Source organism: Furipterus horrens, unplaced genomic scaffold (assembly GCF_987537825.1).
Source record: "Furipterus horrens unplaced genomic scaffold, mFurHor1.1.pri manual_scaffold_6, whole genome shotgun sequence".
Taxonomy (NCBI): Eukaryota; Metazoa; Chordata; class Mammalia; order Chiroptera; family Furipteridae; genus Furipterus; species Furipterus horrens.
This window is the reverse complement of record NW_028327176.1, coordinates 53,772,501-53,789,125: the sequence shown is the minus strand read 5'-3', so window position 1 is coordinate 53,789,125 and position 16,625 is coordinate 53,772,501. Positions and strand designations below refer to the sequence as shown.

General features: G+C 47.0%; 1 protein-coding gene across 4 annotated transcripts in view; it reads left to right on the top strand.

Moving 5' to 3' along the window:
• SFXN5 (sideroflexin 5) overlaps positions 1-16,625 on the top strand; it is a 102,096-nt gene that overhangs the window by 16,234 nt on the left and 69,237 nt on the right. For all 4 annotated transcript variants that reach the window (XM_090281519.1, XM_090281515.1, XM_090281517.1 and 1 more), the window contains exons 3-4: positions 2,664-2,741; positions 16,062-16,088. In XM_090281519.1, coding sequence (XP_090137645.1) covers positions 2,664-2,741; positions 16,062-16,088 — 105 coding nt within the window. The remainder of the gene's footprint in view (positions 1-2,663; positions 2,742-16,061; positions 16,089-16,625) is intronic.

Genomic DNA, 16,625 nt, shown 5'->3' with positions numbered 1-16,625 from the left:
AGGACAGTACCTTCCAGCAGTCAGGTTGCTCCCAAGCAAGTTTTCCTGGCCCCCAATGCCCTGGATTGACCAGCTGGGCCACAGGCAGTTCACACATAGGCCTGATGGGTTGCGGGCGGCCTGGCTGGCAGTTATTCCTATTACAGTACAGGAGATGGCTGCTCATTTTTCATCTGAAGAGACCACCTTGTCAGCGGGCTCAGCAAACATGCCGTCTGCCCCACTGGGTGCCCTTTCCAGTGCTACACCCTGCCTTAAGGCCAAGGCGTTTACGTTGGGGTCTCGGCACTCCCAGTCTCAGCCAGTCTCATCTTGCCTCTGTCAAAAGGGGAACAGCAGCTTCACTGGGTGTTTTCGCCCATGTTGGGCATCCCTGATGTCTGTTCCTTCACTTGACCTTGACATAGGCTGCCTTCTATCACTATTGTCTGTTTATTGCTAATACAGTAAATTGCACATGTCCTAAGTTTATTGCTTAGTGGATTTTGACATAATGTTTATACTCATGTAACCACCACTCAGATCAGACATTTCCATTTTCATTATTTTGGAGGGTTCCCTCATATCCTTTTAAGTCAGTACCCCATAAAGTTAAGACTCTAATGACCTCTACCACCACAGGTGAGTTTAGGCTTTTAAAAAACTTTAGATACTCTTTGCACCTGACTTCTTTTGCTTATCATTATGCATGTTAGCTATCTATTGCTATGTAAGAAATCACCCCAAAATATAGTGGCTTAAAACAGCAGCAGTCCATTCTTTTGCTCACTGATCTTTAGTTAGGGCAGGGGTTGTATAGCTTCCCTCTGCTCCATTCAGCATCAGACAGAGCAGCTTGACTAGGGGCTGGAAGGTCTATTTTAAGATGGCCCACCTGCATGGTAGGCAAGTTGGTGGCTCAGCTGGAGCTGTGGACCCGGCCCTCAGCTGCTGTCCATGTGGGTGTCTACATAGGGTGCTTGGGATTCCTTACAATATGGTGGTTGAATTCCAAGGATCTGAGCATCCTAAGAGAACAAGGTAGAGGAGCAAGGCATTTTTATGACCGAACTTCAGAGGTCATGTAGCCTCGCCTTGGCCAAACTCTATCTGTTGAGGCAGTCATGAAAGCCTTCTCTGGATCAAGGGGCGGGACATAGGCCCTGCCTCTGGATGGGGATATGAGAAGGTTCTAGAAGAGCCTGGGGGATGGGAGATATAGGGATCACCATCTTTGGAAAACACATTCTGCCACATTATGTTTGCAAGTTCATCCACGTTGTAACATGTGTTTGTAATTTGCTTTTTAAAATTGCTGTATAATGTATCATTGTGTACATAGACTACAATTTATTCACTCAGTCTACTATTGACATTTGAATTGTTTGTAGTTTGGGGCTATTTGAAAGTGCTGCTATGAATATTCTTATACAGATGTTTGGGTGGACAAAGATGACCTTCTAGCACTTGTTGCTGTCTCTTTAGCTTTGAAGATTTTAGAAATCATACAGTTCTATCTCCTTTTATTTTCTCTCTTTCCCCATCAGTTACTGTAGTCATATGTATTTTTAGTATGTAATTTTCTGCCAGTGTTTTTAAAATGTTGAAATTATATTAGGATATGTTTAAGAAAACTTTCAGTATTACAATTGAGATTAAAGTTCCTTGTGACACCACTTGCCGCGTCAGGCCTCTCCTCCCACCCCAGGTAGCCCATCCTCAGGGTGCTGGTTCTTCTTCTAGAGCTTTTTTTATTCTTTCATTTTTTCTCTAGAGCTTTTCTGGATGCATTTAGACACATGAATATTCTCATAGAAAATATTGTTTTGTCTCTGCGTGTGGGTGTAACAGGGAATAAAAACTTTATGCTACTCTGACTTACCATGAAATGGAATTAGAATACAATGTACTAACAAACTCCTAGAAGATTCACGTATAAAAATTCCCTTGTAAGTAGTTTGTGGGCATCAGCAGTTGCAGCTCCTGCTTATCAAGGAACGACCCTGATCACAAGAGAGTGGGCAAGCGTCAGCGACTCGTTCCACACGCTGCCTGCACACCCTGCTCCCAGATATCAGCAGTAAAACTGCAGGTGAAACACCCAAGAGCAGAGCTGAGAAACTGCACAGCACCAGAAATTCCTTCGTTGCCCTCTTACCCCGGGTCTCCACTGGCCAGGATACCTGAGATGCTAAGATGGGCTTTGAGACGAGAGTCCCTTGTCTTCTAGGTGGCTGTCACATGAGTAAAACCACTTTCCTTAACATCAGCACCAGCCTATCGAGTACTGGCTTTTGAAGTGGTGCGCAGCTGGACCTGTGCTTGGTTGCATGGGTTTTGGTTGGTACAACAAGTGACATCATACAGCTCTGCAGCTGGCTTTCTCACTGAAAATATATCTTGGAGATATGGCCATAAAATCGCACATAGATCTACTTCACTTTTTAAGCTGCCAAATAATGTTGTGTGGTATTATACCACTGCCATTTAGCCATTTCCCTATGAAGGGACATTTAGGTTGTATCCTTCTCCATTGTGTAGCATGTGTCCCATGAACTGGACGGCAGGCCTTGCACACTGTAATGTTGTCAATACTTGATGAAGACAGATGCATGCCCGCAAGGGAAAGAGTTGCTGGAGCCCTGGCTCTGTGCCCCTCAATGTCCCTGTTCTCTCCCCTGCAGAGACGTCTCAGAGAGGCTGTGCAGCTGCTGGAGGACTATAAGCATGGGACCCTGCACCCAGGGGTCACCAATGAGCAGGTAACTGCTGCAGGTGGGGAGGAAGGACGGCCGCGGATTCCCAACCCTTTCCCTGCAACCAGGACCACTTCTTTTTTTCTTCATTACCCACTTCTACTCTGGCTACATACCCCTGTGGACTTATAACTCTTTGGAGGGGATACTGGGCTCTCTCCCATACCCTGGGTCTGGTGGGAAGCACGAGGCTGACGAGGTCAGAGAGGCCCGAAGGCAGTTGTTTGCTGGAGCTGACATGTGCGCCTCTTCCCAATGCCGCATTTAGTGACATCACAAGCAATAGCCTGAAATTAGCCACAGTGGCAATATTTACACTATGGAAATTGGCAAATGCTACAAATTAGGATTCTTTTCCCCTAAAGAATTTATTATTGAGACTTGTTTTGTGTCCTAACATATGGTCTGTCCTGGAGGGAGGGCGGTATAAGGGGACTAAATGGTAATGGAAAAATAATACAATAAAGATTAAATTAAAAACAAACACACAAAAAAGAATTTATTATTAATTATTTGCCACCATACCACTTCCCAAAAGTTCAAGTTGAGTGTGGGAAGCAGGGAGGTGAAAGGTGGGGCCTAGGCTAGGACACTGTAATTTCATTTTTTTAATCCTCACCTGCGGATATGTTCATTGATTTTAGAGAGAAAGCAAGGGGGGAGAGAGAGAGAGAGAGAGAGAGAGAGAGAGAGAGAGAAACATCAGTATGAAAGAGAAATATCTATCAGTTGCCTCCTGAACGGGGATTGAACCCATAGTCTAGGTATGTGCCCTGATTGGGAATCAAACCCACAATCCTTTGGTGTTTGGGATGATGCTCCAATCAACTGAGCCACTTGGCCAGGCTGTAATTTCATTTTTTTATATTATGTAGAAACTTGAACTGGAGTTCACTGAAATATTGATGGCTGTGCTTGGTTTTGGGGAGGGTTAGGGGGATGTAGTGTAGGGCAACTTTAATGATTACAGAGACTGATGGGTAACGTGCCAATGTTTTTATTTTTGTTCATAAACTTTATTTCAAAACTTTAAAAAATTAATTTCACATTTTTAAAAGTAATGTGTGTGCATATTTCAAAAAGTCAAATAGTACTAAAACAGTTGTAAGGAAAAATGGTATGCTGCCCATCATCCCTTTTCAATTCTCATTCCTATTCCCCAGAAGCAATTCCTTTTAGCTCTTTCTTCAGATATAAATCTATATTGCAAACTAACATGTTTATCTTTACTGCTACTTCTTAACTCTTTTGTATGGTAGTTGAGAATTCAGGTCTCTTATTATCCACCCCTATAAACATGCTTCTCTTCCCACCCTCATCACCCTCCCAAGATAGTTTTCATGGTTTGGGGTCTGTGCATATTCAGTATCTACCTAATAATCACATAAATTATATTTAATTTAGAGTCAAGTTGGTTGTATCATGACTATGCTTCCTCTGTTTTTAAAGTTATATTTTAGCTGCAGCTAGTAGTTACCCCTTTTCCCCTTATTAGCATAGTTTTCTTGTACCATCTCTAATTTTTACTACACCCCCTAGGGATATTTTCAGTGCCCTCTTTCAATCCTGAAGACCCCAGTTCTTCAGTTCCATTTCTTCCTCCTGAAAATTTCCTGCCTTGGACCCACCTCCTCCAGTTCTAGGTCTTCCCCTTGGTATATGTACACTTTTATTTTGGTGGAATACCTCTTCCAGTAGCTTTCTGAAAAAAAGAGTAAATGGGAAGAAAATTTTGAGTACTTTTGTGTCTAAAAAGTTATAGTTCTGCACTAAGCTTTGATTGACAGTTTGGCTGAGGAGAAAATTCTAGTATGACAATCATTCTTCAGAATTTTGAAGACATTGCTCTATTGTCTTCTGGCTTCCAGTATAGCGGTTGAAAACTCCAATCCCGATTCTTTGCAGGTGATCTGTTTTCATTCTTTGGAATGTTTAGAATCTTCTCTTTATCTATAGAATTTATTTCTGAAATTCCACGATGCCCTCTCTTTTAAAATTTATTATTCTGGGCTCCTGGTGATTCTTTTCAGTCTGACTACTCCTGTCTTTCAGTGCTGGCAAATTTTCTCAGACTGTTTATTTGACAATGTCTTCTCATTCTAAAACTCCTATTAGTCAAATATTTGACATCTTAGATTGACACTCAGATTTTCTTTTTCTTTTCTCTTCTGTTCCTTGACTTTGACCTGCTGTATGGGTTTGCAGGAACTTTCCTAAAGTAAATTTTAATGTCCCGTGAGCTCTTTGATTGTTTCTTTTATTTATTAATTTAAAATAGAATCCTCTTCCTGTTGTGTGAATACAGTATCATCTCATCTCTCTGCATTCCGGGAGGCAGGGAGGGAAAGGAGGCTGGGGTCTCAAAATTCACTGCAGACTTTCACTAATTTCCCTGCTTTTAGCCTCACCTGCTCCCACTTGCCACTGTGCTAGTGTTCCCAACCCTGGTGTCACTGTAATTCAGTTTCTCCAGAAGCTTGATCAACTTTCAGCATCCGGTGGGGACACAGGTGAGGTTGGTAAGAGTCCCCTTGCTATGCGAGGAAGGTCTGGGGGCATTACAGCTTTGAAGACAGACTTTCAATCAACCCCTGTGTCTAGCCCTACGATTAGCCCCTTGTTCCTGTGGTACCTGGTTCCTCCAGGTCCTGAGCTTTGCTGACATCCTTGGGCTGACGGGCTTGCTCCTGAAACCTGCCCTCTTCAGGCACTAAGGGGATGGCTTCCTCCTCTCTGCTGGGTCAGTTACTAAAACTCTACTTATTTTCTGTCCAAAAACATGTTGTTGTCCTTCCTCTGCTGTTGTCTTCTCTTCCATTCTTTTGGTAACAGTGCAGGGCACTGCACCTGCCTTCTGCTGACACCTTTAGGCATAGAGCCCATGCTTAGGCTCTGCTGCCAACCTGACCCACCAGTGTCTGGCGGGGTGTTCCTGAGGCACGTGGCCTAGCCATCAGCCCTCCCCAGTCCAGTTCATTTCAGTGTGTGTTTAGGGAGCACCTACAGGCCAGACTTGGTGCTAGGGCCTTGGGGGGAGAGCAGGGGAGAAGCCAGAGGAGGGTCTTGCTTCACGGACTCCCTGGAATCTAGGCAACAACAGTGAAAGCACATGATACCGTGGGAGAGCAGAGGAGGGAGAAACCCATCCAGACGAGGGGTTTCTGGAAGAGATTTCTCTTCTGGAGCTTTGAGGGATGAGAAAGGGCTGGTAAGGAGGAGGCACTGATAGGAATAGCCCAGACAAAGAAGCACAGGGAGAGCAAGCCCCCCAGAGGAAGTGATGGGAATGTGCTCCACTGCAGCCCAGCTATGTGAAGGGCAGACACCCAGCACCTTGGCCGGATATCCTTGTGCAGGGCTCTGGAGAGCAACGTGAGACGGTGCAATTCTTGGCTAGGCAAGGTCCAACCTTAGGCATCTGCACTGCTGCTGAGTTGTGGGTAGCCGTGAGCAGGGAGGGCAGGCTGTGATCTCATTTTTAGCTCCTTGGTACTTCTCTTTGGCCCTGGGTACTGAGGAGCCTGGGTGGCATGACCTGACAGCCCCTTCAGGCCAAAGAAGTCCTCAGAACCTTGCAGTTCCTCTCAGACACATCAGGGCTGGATCCAGCCTCCAAGCCCTTCCTGATCCTGTGTCTGCTCCAAGCCAAGTTCCCATCTGGCTCATCCTTGCTGAAGCTGGCCTCTGGGACTCCTTCTAGCTTCCAGAATTTGGGGAATGAGGCCTCGTTTCCCCTCTTTGCTTCCTTCAGGTGCTTAAAGCTGCCCTCCTATTTCCTGGGCCTCCTTTGTCTTCTGTCCTGAAAGCCCTCAGGTAACTCCAGGGAGCTGGGAGGAGGCAAGGTAGGGAGCCTCTGGCAATAGCTGTGCTTTTCTTTCTGGCTTGTGTGGGTGACACCTGCAGTGTCTATCTGGCAGCATGATGGCCCAGTGCCCTAAGTGTGAACCTGCCCCCAATAAGCAGATCCTCCGTCTCCCTCCACTCCTCATCCTCCTGGCTCCCCAGAGCCTCAGGGATTGGGCTCTGCGGCAGTTCTCACACTGCTTCTTCCCTCCCCAGGCCTCATTTCGCAAAGCCACACCTGCCTCTGGCCGTTAGAGACACAAGAATTGAGGGGACGGGTGATGACATTCCTGCTCAGGATTTGGGGAAACCTTGGTGATCTAGAATTGAGGAGAGTCCTTATTCCTGGTCCAGGCTGGCCCTGCTCAAGGGTCATTTCTGTGCCCTCTGAAGAGGCTCAGGGTGGTTCTTCCTCTCCGTGGGATAGCAGCCCTGTCTGTGCCCAGGCCCTGGGCCTGCTCGGATGTCCTTTTGCAGGCGTGTGGGTCAGGAGCCTGTGCCTGTGTCCTAGTACCTGTGACCCTGTCCTGGCGTCACGGATAGCTCTGGGTAACCTGTGTGCCAGTCTATTATGTAACCTGCCCTCCAGTTACAACACCTCACCCGTGGGTGTACACAGTGAACTGACAGTTTCACACCCGATGGCCTCGGTTTGGGCTTCTATTAGTGGGGGCTGGTATCGCCTCCTGAGACTGTCAGTGTGTTAAAAGGTTGCTACACCAATGAAGAGTTAATTCTGAGGATAAAATTTAAAAAAGTATAATTTACCCTTTGGGCTTAACAGGTAGAAATTTGATAGGCTAGGAACCCTGATAAGGACTGATGCTATCAGTTAAACAACAATGCCATCGATGAGAGCAAAGACGTAAGCCCAGCAGTAACTTTCTGCGTGTGGACTCTTCTCTGTGCACTTCTTGTGCTGGAATGGTTCGGCATGGATGGGGATGTGTGGGGTTACATACGGAGACCCCCTCGCCCCGTGTTAATGGGCCCCATCTCTGAGTTCTTACCAAGAGCCAGGCATTATGCTAAGTACTAGCACCTTACATGCATTCCCGTAATTAATCGTCACAGAAACCATGTGGGGTAGGCACCTACTTCAGTTACTGCAGTTTTATAGGCAAGAAAACTGAGGCTCAGAGAAGTTAAATTACTTACCTGAGGTCACATAGCCAGTATGTGGCGGGACAGGGATCTGACACTGGGCCTGTAAGATCCAATGCCTGTCTTTCTCTCACTACCTGAAGGTGGCTTTGGAAGGGAAAGTGACGCGCTGTAGAGCAGAATAATGTACACAGACATGGGGCAGAGCAGTGAGGGGGCTGCGATCAGAGGATGTTGTGAAGGTCTTGTGGCCCCTGTTAAACCTGTGTGGTTAATGCTGTCAATCCAGGCAGAGGCCACCTGCTGGTCGCCCAATATGTAAGAAGGAGGTAGGCACCAAGGGGGAAATGGATATGTGCCATGATACCTTTCCTCACTCAGCCAGCTCCCAGCACAGGTGAGGCCACCACACAGGTGCGTGGCTGGGCTGCATGGAGCTGTTGCTAGCGTAGGTAGGCGTTCATTGGGGAGAGAATCCTGAGAATGCAGGTGATGAGAAAAGGCTTTGTGGGGGGTGCGGCACAAGCAGACCCTGAAGGGGAGATCAGATGTAGAATGGAGAGAGAGACCCAAGGCAGCGGGAGGACGTTCCCTGTAAATCAGACCAAGTCCTAGAAGTGGAGAGGAAAGAGAGAGAGAGAGAGAGAGAGAGAGAGAGACAGAGAGAGAGAGAGAGAGAGACAGAGAGACAGAGAGAGACAGAGAGAGAGATGGAGATCAGAGAGGGAGGAACAGGGAGAAAGGGTGAGATTAGAGAGGTTGTTGGAGAGGAAGTTGGGAAATTGTAGGACAGATCGTGAAAGTCTTTCAAACCCAGGTAGAGAGAAGCTGAGCATGTTGTGTGGGGCAAGAGGAAGCTACTGGAAGCTCTTAAGCAAGGGAGTGGCATGAAAATGTATTGTGGTAGAACCATTCTGGTGGGGTGCCTAGTGAATGGGCGAGGGGGAGGTGCTGTTAAGGAAACCAGCTTGGGAGCTACTGGAGTGGTCAGCAGTGAGGTGAGCGGGTCTCTGGGAGCCACTGCAGGCTTCTGCATGGTGGTTTTTATGCATCATTCCATGTTCCTCAGAGTCTGGGAACCAGCAAAGTGCTAACTCTGCACCCAGCAAAGCATCAACTGCTCAGAGGCCCCATGTGGGATGGACTTCTGCCTGCAGCCTACCAAGGAAAAGGACACCTGGGTGTCAGAGATCCTGCGAGGCTCCTCTGGCAGAGAGGAAATGGGGTCAGCTGTGTTTGGGTTTTGCTGAAAAGAGCAGAGAAAATACTGAGTTAAAAGTACTTGCACCCCAAATCTTCCCTTTGTCAGAAGCTTGCTAAAAGGAAGGTCTGGTTGACCCCTAGCCTCAAGCTTCTGGAATCCTGGTCAGCATCCGGCCCATGTGGGCTGGCCCAGGGTGGCCCAATGTGGCCCTGAGTGTTACCACAGAACAGGCAAATGGTCAATACCAGTTGAAGCATTTGTATAATGTGCTAGATGTTGTACTGGATGCAGCACCCACATCCCTGGGCTGGCTCACTACAGTAGCCTCCTGGGTGGTCTCCCCATTTTTCCCAGCCCCACCCTCCATTCCAAATACAGCAGTCAGTGACCTATGAAAACATACTCAGCCTCGGCCTGGCTGGCATTTGGAGCCGGATCATTCTTTGTTGTGGGACTGCCCAGTGCACTATAGGATGTTTAGCAGCATCTCTGGTCTCTACCCACTAGATGCCAGTAGCATCCCCTCCCAATTCATGACAACCAAACATTTTCAGGTGTCCCCTGGGTGCAAAATCGCCCCCCTGTTAAGAACCACTGCTCTAGTAGAAATTCTACTCAGTAAAAGCCACAGTCTTTGACATAGCCTGCAAAGCCCCCATTTCTTTCTGATCTTCCTCCTGCTACTGTCCCCCTTACTCAGTCCACAACGGTCACACTGGCTTCCTTGCTGTCTCTTAAATGGCTCTGGGCAGACCCACTTCTGCCTCAGGGCCTTTGCACTGGTTGTCCCATTTGCCAGAACAACCTCCTACGTAAGACTCTGTCAAGGAAAAAAGTCAAGGGGAACAGAAGAAGTCACCACTGGGGCCAGAAGCAGGACAAGAGGTGGAATCTTAGGGAGCCAGGTGAATAGGGGATCCAGGGACTAGAGGTGTTTCGTGGGGGTGCAGGGAACGCAGCCACAGTGTCTCCCTATTCCCTCCTCCACCCCAGCTCCAGCCTGGCCTTTCTTTTCATCCCTCTTGCCATGTCAGCAGCTGTGTCCCCCATCCTTCACCTTCTCCTTTTGTGGAGACCCCATCACAATACATATTCAAAAAAATCCCTCCCACTGCCAGCATACACCCTGTTCTACTTTCCCATGTGTCCTGAGCGACTCATTCTTCTAACCTATCAGAGAATTCACTTATTTATTATTTTTATTGCTACTGTCTGTTCGTAGAGCATGTAAGATCTACAAAAGCAGAGATTTCTATTCTTTTTTGTTCACTGATGTGTTCTTAATGCCTAGATCAGTGCCCAGCACGTAACAGGTATCGATAAGTACTTGTTGAACAAATGAATTTTCTTTAATATTTGCAATAACCTTAAAAATAAGCATTCATATCCCCATATTACAAATAAGGAAGTGGAAGCCCCCAAAGATTAAGCTGCCCCAGATTGCATTGCCAGCAAGTGAGGGATCTGGAATTCAAGTCCAGACTCAACTTCAAGGCCCATTCTCCTTGTAGAGAGAAGCTGCCCATATAGAGAACTCGTGACTGCTGCTCTGAGCTAAACTGCAGGACCAGGGGAGTGCTCCTTCTCCTTTCCTGTATCTGTAGTACTGGGGGGAAACTTCAGGCCACACAGACTTGCATATGTACCTGGGAGTAACCATGGCAACAAAATTAATGGTAAGGAATAATGGGATCGGCCCGAATGATAAATTAAGAAGATTTTTAAATTTTTATTTTATGGAAGCATCCTTTGCCTTACAGAAGGATCCCCTTCAGGCTCTGTTTAATTACCTTCTGGAGGCTGTTTTAAATAGGCTCTGTCTTTGCTGCCTTCAGAGGTTTGGAGAAGCAGCTTGGAAGGAGGCAGAGGGGAAGGGGAGCAAGCCAAAGTGGGGGTGGGGCCTGGGAAGCTAACTCCTCTGTCTGGGATCTGTGTGCTGGAGGTATGTCCTGCTCTGCTCCTAGAAAGCAGGGTTTGTTAGGGGCCCACTCTCTGCCCCTCCCTTGGTCTCTACACTGGGGTTCTTCTAATATGTTCCGATGGTAGCTCAGCGGAGACTCAGGCCATTACTGAAATCAGCAAACTTCTGCATTGTTCCAGCAACCTTTTACCAAGATCGCTCCCTACACACCCTCTCTGTCCTCATGCTCCAAGTTAAAAATCAAGCAAGGTCCAAAGTCTCAGACCCACACTGGCTTGTTGCTGCAGTCCGTCAGTTCCAAGGGCTCAGGGCTGTACATGCTTATGATCATCCAGGGACACAGAGGGAAATGGGCCGAACCCAAAGGAGACTGGTCACGCCGAGGAATTAGTTTAAAGTGGGGCTGTTTTAGCAGGCTGCCGAGAAGATGCTGGGCGCTATCCGTCCTAGAGTCTCAGTGTGGATGGACCATCTACTGCATCTCTTTTGGACTCCCATTGAATGCTTTACATCCCATCTGTAACCTGTTTGCAGGACTGGCTCATGAAACTTTAAACTAGCAACCAGCTCTTGGCTTGTGGGCAATACTTGCTGCCATTTGTGCATCCAGCGTCCAACTCATGGGTCCCACAGGTCCCAGGAAAAAGTCCAGACCTGGGAGTCAGACCCAAGTCCTTGTTGGCCTTCTCCATAAACTGGGCCTGGCATCATCAGACAGGGAAGGGTCTTGGATAGGGAAAGGCACATCTTACTTCCCATCAGATGCCACTGGGGTCTCAGTCACATGGGTAAGCCTCATTGCAGAGGTAGCTGGGAGATGGAGTACAGCAGGTCAGCCACCTGCTCTGCAAAGTAGTGGGTCATCTACCTGCCCACTACGCTTCTCTTACTATGGAAGAAGGGGACATAGAGTTTGTTGGACAGTTAACAGTTTGTGCCATGGAGGTCAATAAAGAACTTAGTAGTTGTGTACCCTATATCTATTTTTCTCATGGTTACTCTTGATTTTTTAATTAATTCTTTTTGAATAGGTAACATATGAACAATCCACAGAATTCAAAAGATATAAAAAAGGTAGAAAATTTTTAAAAAGCTTCTCTTTCCCTGTCCGCCAGTTGCCCACTGCCTCCCTCTAGAGTAAGCATTAGTTTTTTCTGTGTCCTACCAGAGACAGCTGAACACATTTATCCTTTTTCTCTAAATACTAATGATATAATAGTGATAACTAGAGAAGGAAAACTCTGACTCCAAAAAACCTCCGCTGCCTTGCGGCATACCTCTTCAGGGGAAAGGCTAAGGGAGTAAACCCCGACAGAAAATCCGGAGCCGGAGTCCCTAAGGCGGTTTGACGTTGTAGTCAACACCGGCAACTCCTGCGGCGCACCTGAAGCCAAGCTGTATTGACTCCGTCTTTCCCTTGGACCCTTCAGCTGCGAAGAGAGGGGGGGTCTGCTGCATGGGCAACAGCAGACCCTCCATATCACCCTGCCCAGGCTCTGTAGCTTCAGCTTCACTGGAGAGGACACTCCAGCGTCATCGCAAGATGTCGATTCAACACGGGAGGAGACAGATACCGTGTCACTCCCGAGTCGGACTGCACAGCCATTCTCGGCGGTGCAGATAGACTCTTAAGAAGCTACACCATCGTCTCTCAAGACGGACGGCTGCCGACGAATAGTGATAACTCCAGGTTAATTCACTGGAGCATGGTTATAACAGTAAAAGATGAGACAGTCGCAAAGGACAAATATTGTTATGATTCCATTTAATATGAAATAGCATGAGAGGTCAAATTCACACAGACAGAAAGAATGGCAGCTGACGGGAACTGGAGAAGGAGAGCTGGGGAGGTAGCACTGACTACACACAGAGTTCAGGTGGGGAAGATGAGCAAGTTCTGGATGGACGCTGGTGCTGGCTGTATGACAATGTGAGTGTACTTAATGCCATAGACCTGCTGCTTAAAAATGGTTAGCATGGTACATTTTATGTTATGTATATTTTACCATAATAAAAGCAATGATGGGAAATAGCCTGCAAGTCCACTAAGAGAGCACAGTTTACAATATACAATATATTCATTTGAGGTTTCTGTTAGGAAGAATAAGGTGTTCTCAGGGCGCTGATGTGGAAAGATGGTCAAAATATTTTAGATGCCAAAAGGGACAGAATGGCATGCATTTGGTGTGCTAGCATTAGAGACAGGGGTGGGCATGAGATGATTAAGGAGTGAGGATTCTGAACCAGACTGCGTGAGTTCAAATCCCAGTGCTTCTGTGGGAAAGTACTCAGCAAAATAGAAAAGCATGGGATTGTCTGTCATGGGAATCTTGGCCATTGCTTCTTATCTGTAACACTAGCCTGCCTGGGCCGTGTGTACGGTGATGTTGCCATGGGGTGGGGAATGTGTCTGTGGGGTCTGGGTTCCTGGCCTTGCCTGCTGAGAACCCTGCCCAACTTCTGCCTTTGCCCATAAGCCTGCATCTATCTGACTGTCCTTTGCTGCTCCCTGGGGGAGGTAGAGGAGGCAGTCCTTGAACCTGAGGGACACTGATGCCAGCTTGGATTGCAAGGGCTGCTTGGCAGGACTTCAGCAGGAGGGCAGAAACAGGAACTGGTGAGAGCAGCTGCTGTCGGGCTGCAAGGAGGAGGTTCTGCGCCCTCAAGATGGTGTCAGGATGGTGTCAGCTACTTCTCTTCCTCCTCTCATGCCTCGGGCCTGGCAGGTGCCCCAGCCAGAACAGACATTGATCTCCTCCTCCCGGGGCCCTTGGAGAAGAGGGAGGCCATGAGCCTGGAGGACAGGGGCCTATGTGTCCATGGCCATCCTGCCACTAGGCCCCTGGGACCCTGGCTGAGTCACATAGTCTCTCTGATATGAGTTACCTTGTCTGAAAATAATCTAACCCCCTCACAGGCATGTTGTAGAAATGAGACAATAGACATGAAGTTACTTTGTAAAGTAATTAAGTCCTCTAAAAATATTGCTCATTTGAATGACTGTCCCTCTATTTTAGGCATTTATGGAGCATGTACTATGGGCCAAAAAGTTTAGATATGCCTATCTCATTTAAACCTCTGTACAAGTCAGGGTAAGCCCAGTGCTGTAACAAACAAGCCCCAGAATCCAAGGAGTTGGTACATGCCATTGTCCAGGGACCCAGCTCCTTTCTCTTGTTGGCTTTACTGACTTACAGGGCCTCCACTGGATTCTCTGTGGGAGGCAAGCATCACTTTCTTCCACAGTCCATTAGCTAGCACCCAGTCACGTGGGTGGCCTACCTGGCTCCAGGGGAAACTGGGAAGTGTAGGCTTGGCTGTGTGCCCAAAGGGAAACACCAACTGCCAGGGAGCACCAAGCACCTCCCCTACCCTTACACAGCCCATTTCACTGATGGAGAAACTAAGACACAGGGGCAATGTAACTTGCCCAGGGCCAAACCTCCAGTAAGTGATTTGAACACAGATCTGCCTCGTTCTAACACCCGCTCTTTACACTGCCCTTTGATGTCTTAGGCCACTCTTTTCTGCCCAGGCTGTTCATCAGGATCAAGGGGAATTTTTTTTTTTTTTTTTTTTTTTAAAGAACTGTATGAAGAAATCCTGAGGTTTTTTTTTTAAATAAAATTTTAACTTTAGAATAGCTTTAGATTTTCTGTGTGGCCAGCACTGTGAAAAATGCTGGGGAGGCAGTGTTGAAAGGCTCACACTTAAAATGGTATTGAGTCAGGGGGTGCACTTCAGGAAGGCAGCTTCTCAGTAAATAAGGGTCAGCCTTTTACTTTTTCTTTTTTTTACATCTTTGCTGTATGCTTTCACTTACCTCCTTTGGCTAACAGTGCTCCTGCATTTGGCTTTTCCCTCTTCAGTCCCTTCTGTTCCCCAATTATTATTTTTTAAAAATCTACTTCTTCCAGCCTTCCTGGAATAGCAGACAATCAAATATGTTTGAAATGTATCTAAAATAAGAGTAATTAGGCTGTGAATTAAGGCTTGAGGGACTGTGCTGTGAGTAAAATGCATAAACTTTAATATATCAATTTTATAACTTCTATTTTTGCTACCCCGTAGCCTTCTGCAACTTCATTTATATTCCAGACAACAACATTGCCATATAAGTGAAGCATAACTTAACTGTTCTGTTATAAAACTAAGCAACAACTGCCGGTCACATCTCCTCTCTCACCTCATCCCCTTTTTGCTTCATTAAAAATGCACTGGCCCTTGGTTTGCCCAGAACGTAAATTTTTATTTAACCATGTTTTCTTGATTCTAAAAGACCTATTTTTTAAATCACACTTTTAACATCTCTTAAATGGGATGAGTCTTTTTATTGATGTTGGTCTTGGCATTATGTCATTGTTATCTTATTTAGGAGCATGTAATAGTGTCTTAGGATTCATGATGTCTTAAATTCTATGAAATACAGTATTTATATCATTTGAAGGAACAGACAGATTGTTCTGGCTCTCCAGCCTGTGCCACACACACACTTTGTGCTGAAGAGAGACAACTTTACCACTCATTTGAAAGCAACTTTCTTCTCCCTACAACCTTCTTATAAGAATAATAGGGATAATAATATCTACAACAGTAAGCCATTATAAGGCACCTACTATGTACCCAGTGCTGCTCCAGACACTTATCTTTTTTTTTTTTTTCAACAATGTTAGTGGCACATCTATTATCCCCATTTTACAGACAAGCAAATTGGGCCTCTGAGGTAGAAGTGGTAAAGCTGGGAATCCAGGCAGTCTACCTAGCTCTGAAACAATCATGTTATACTGCCTCTAGTGATTCTGGGAGACAGTTGAAGGATCTTCATTTAAACCAGGCTTTTTCTGTATACTGGGGGTGGGCTGGGCGGAGGGGGAACAAGGGGGAAAAATTGGGACAACTGTAACAGCAGAAACAACAAAAAAGAAAATCAGACTTCCTACCTAACCCCACATTAGAATCAGCTAGGACGCTTTAGAAAAATACTAGAAGAGTTCTTTAAAGTTTACAGCAGCCAGAGTTGAGAATTCTTTGTTTGAATGATCTGTGTGAGATCCCCTAGGTCTGCTGCTCTGGAGTCCTTGATGCTGCACCCTCAGGCCAGCTGCCAGACCTGGGGCGGCCAGCACACAGCCTGAGCTTCTGAAGCCCTTGGAGCTAGATCTCTTGGTTAGAAAATGTGGTTTTGAGACCTTAAATTGATATGTGCTTTAATTTCTTTCCATTTTCCCCCCCTTTCACTTTCCCTTCCTTCCAGCTGTGGAGTGCACAGAAAATCAAGCAGGTAATCCAGCTCTAGCTTCCCTTCCTTCCCTTCTCCATGCTCTCCTGGACCCTGCCCAATCTGTGTAGGGGGTCCTTGGTTGTGTGTGTCCTGCCTCCCTCCTCCCTTTGGTCCTGGCCGCCCCTCCCCTTCCTTCTCCCCTAGCACCCGGGGGCTGAGTTTCTGAAGACTGGCACTCAGGCCAGTTCACCTTTCCCCGGGCCCCCTGGGCTCCTTCCCTGCGGCTCCTTCCACACAACCCTTATTACATGCCTACTGTGTGTCGGGCATGGGCGTTCAGAGGGCTTGCAAGGTAGACACAGTCCCGCTCTGCCTGCATTCAGCTTTGAGCATTAGTCAGAGGGTAAATGCTGTTTGGGGTCCACGCTTTAGTTTTCTCTTGCCCTGAATGGGAGGAAAGGACTGACCAGCCAGAAGGCAACATACTGCCACTGGTCATCTAAGTCATCCCGGGGGAGTTCTCCTTTCCCACCTCCATCCCTCCCTATCCCCATGTTCCCCTCCCTCTCCCACTGTCATCCTGTGCTCTGTTCCATG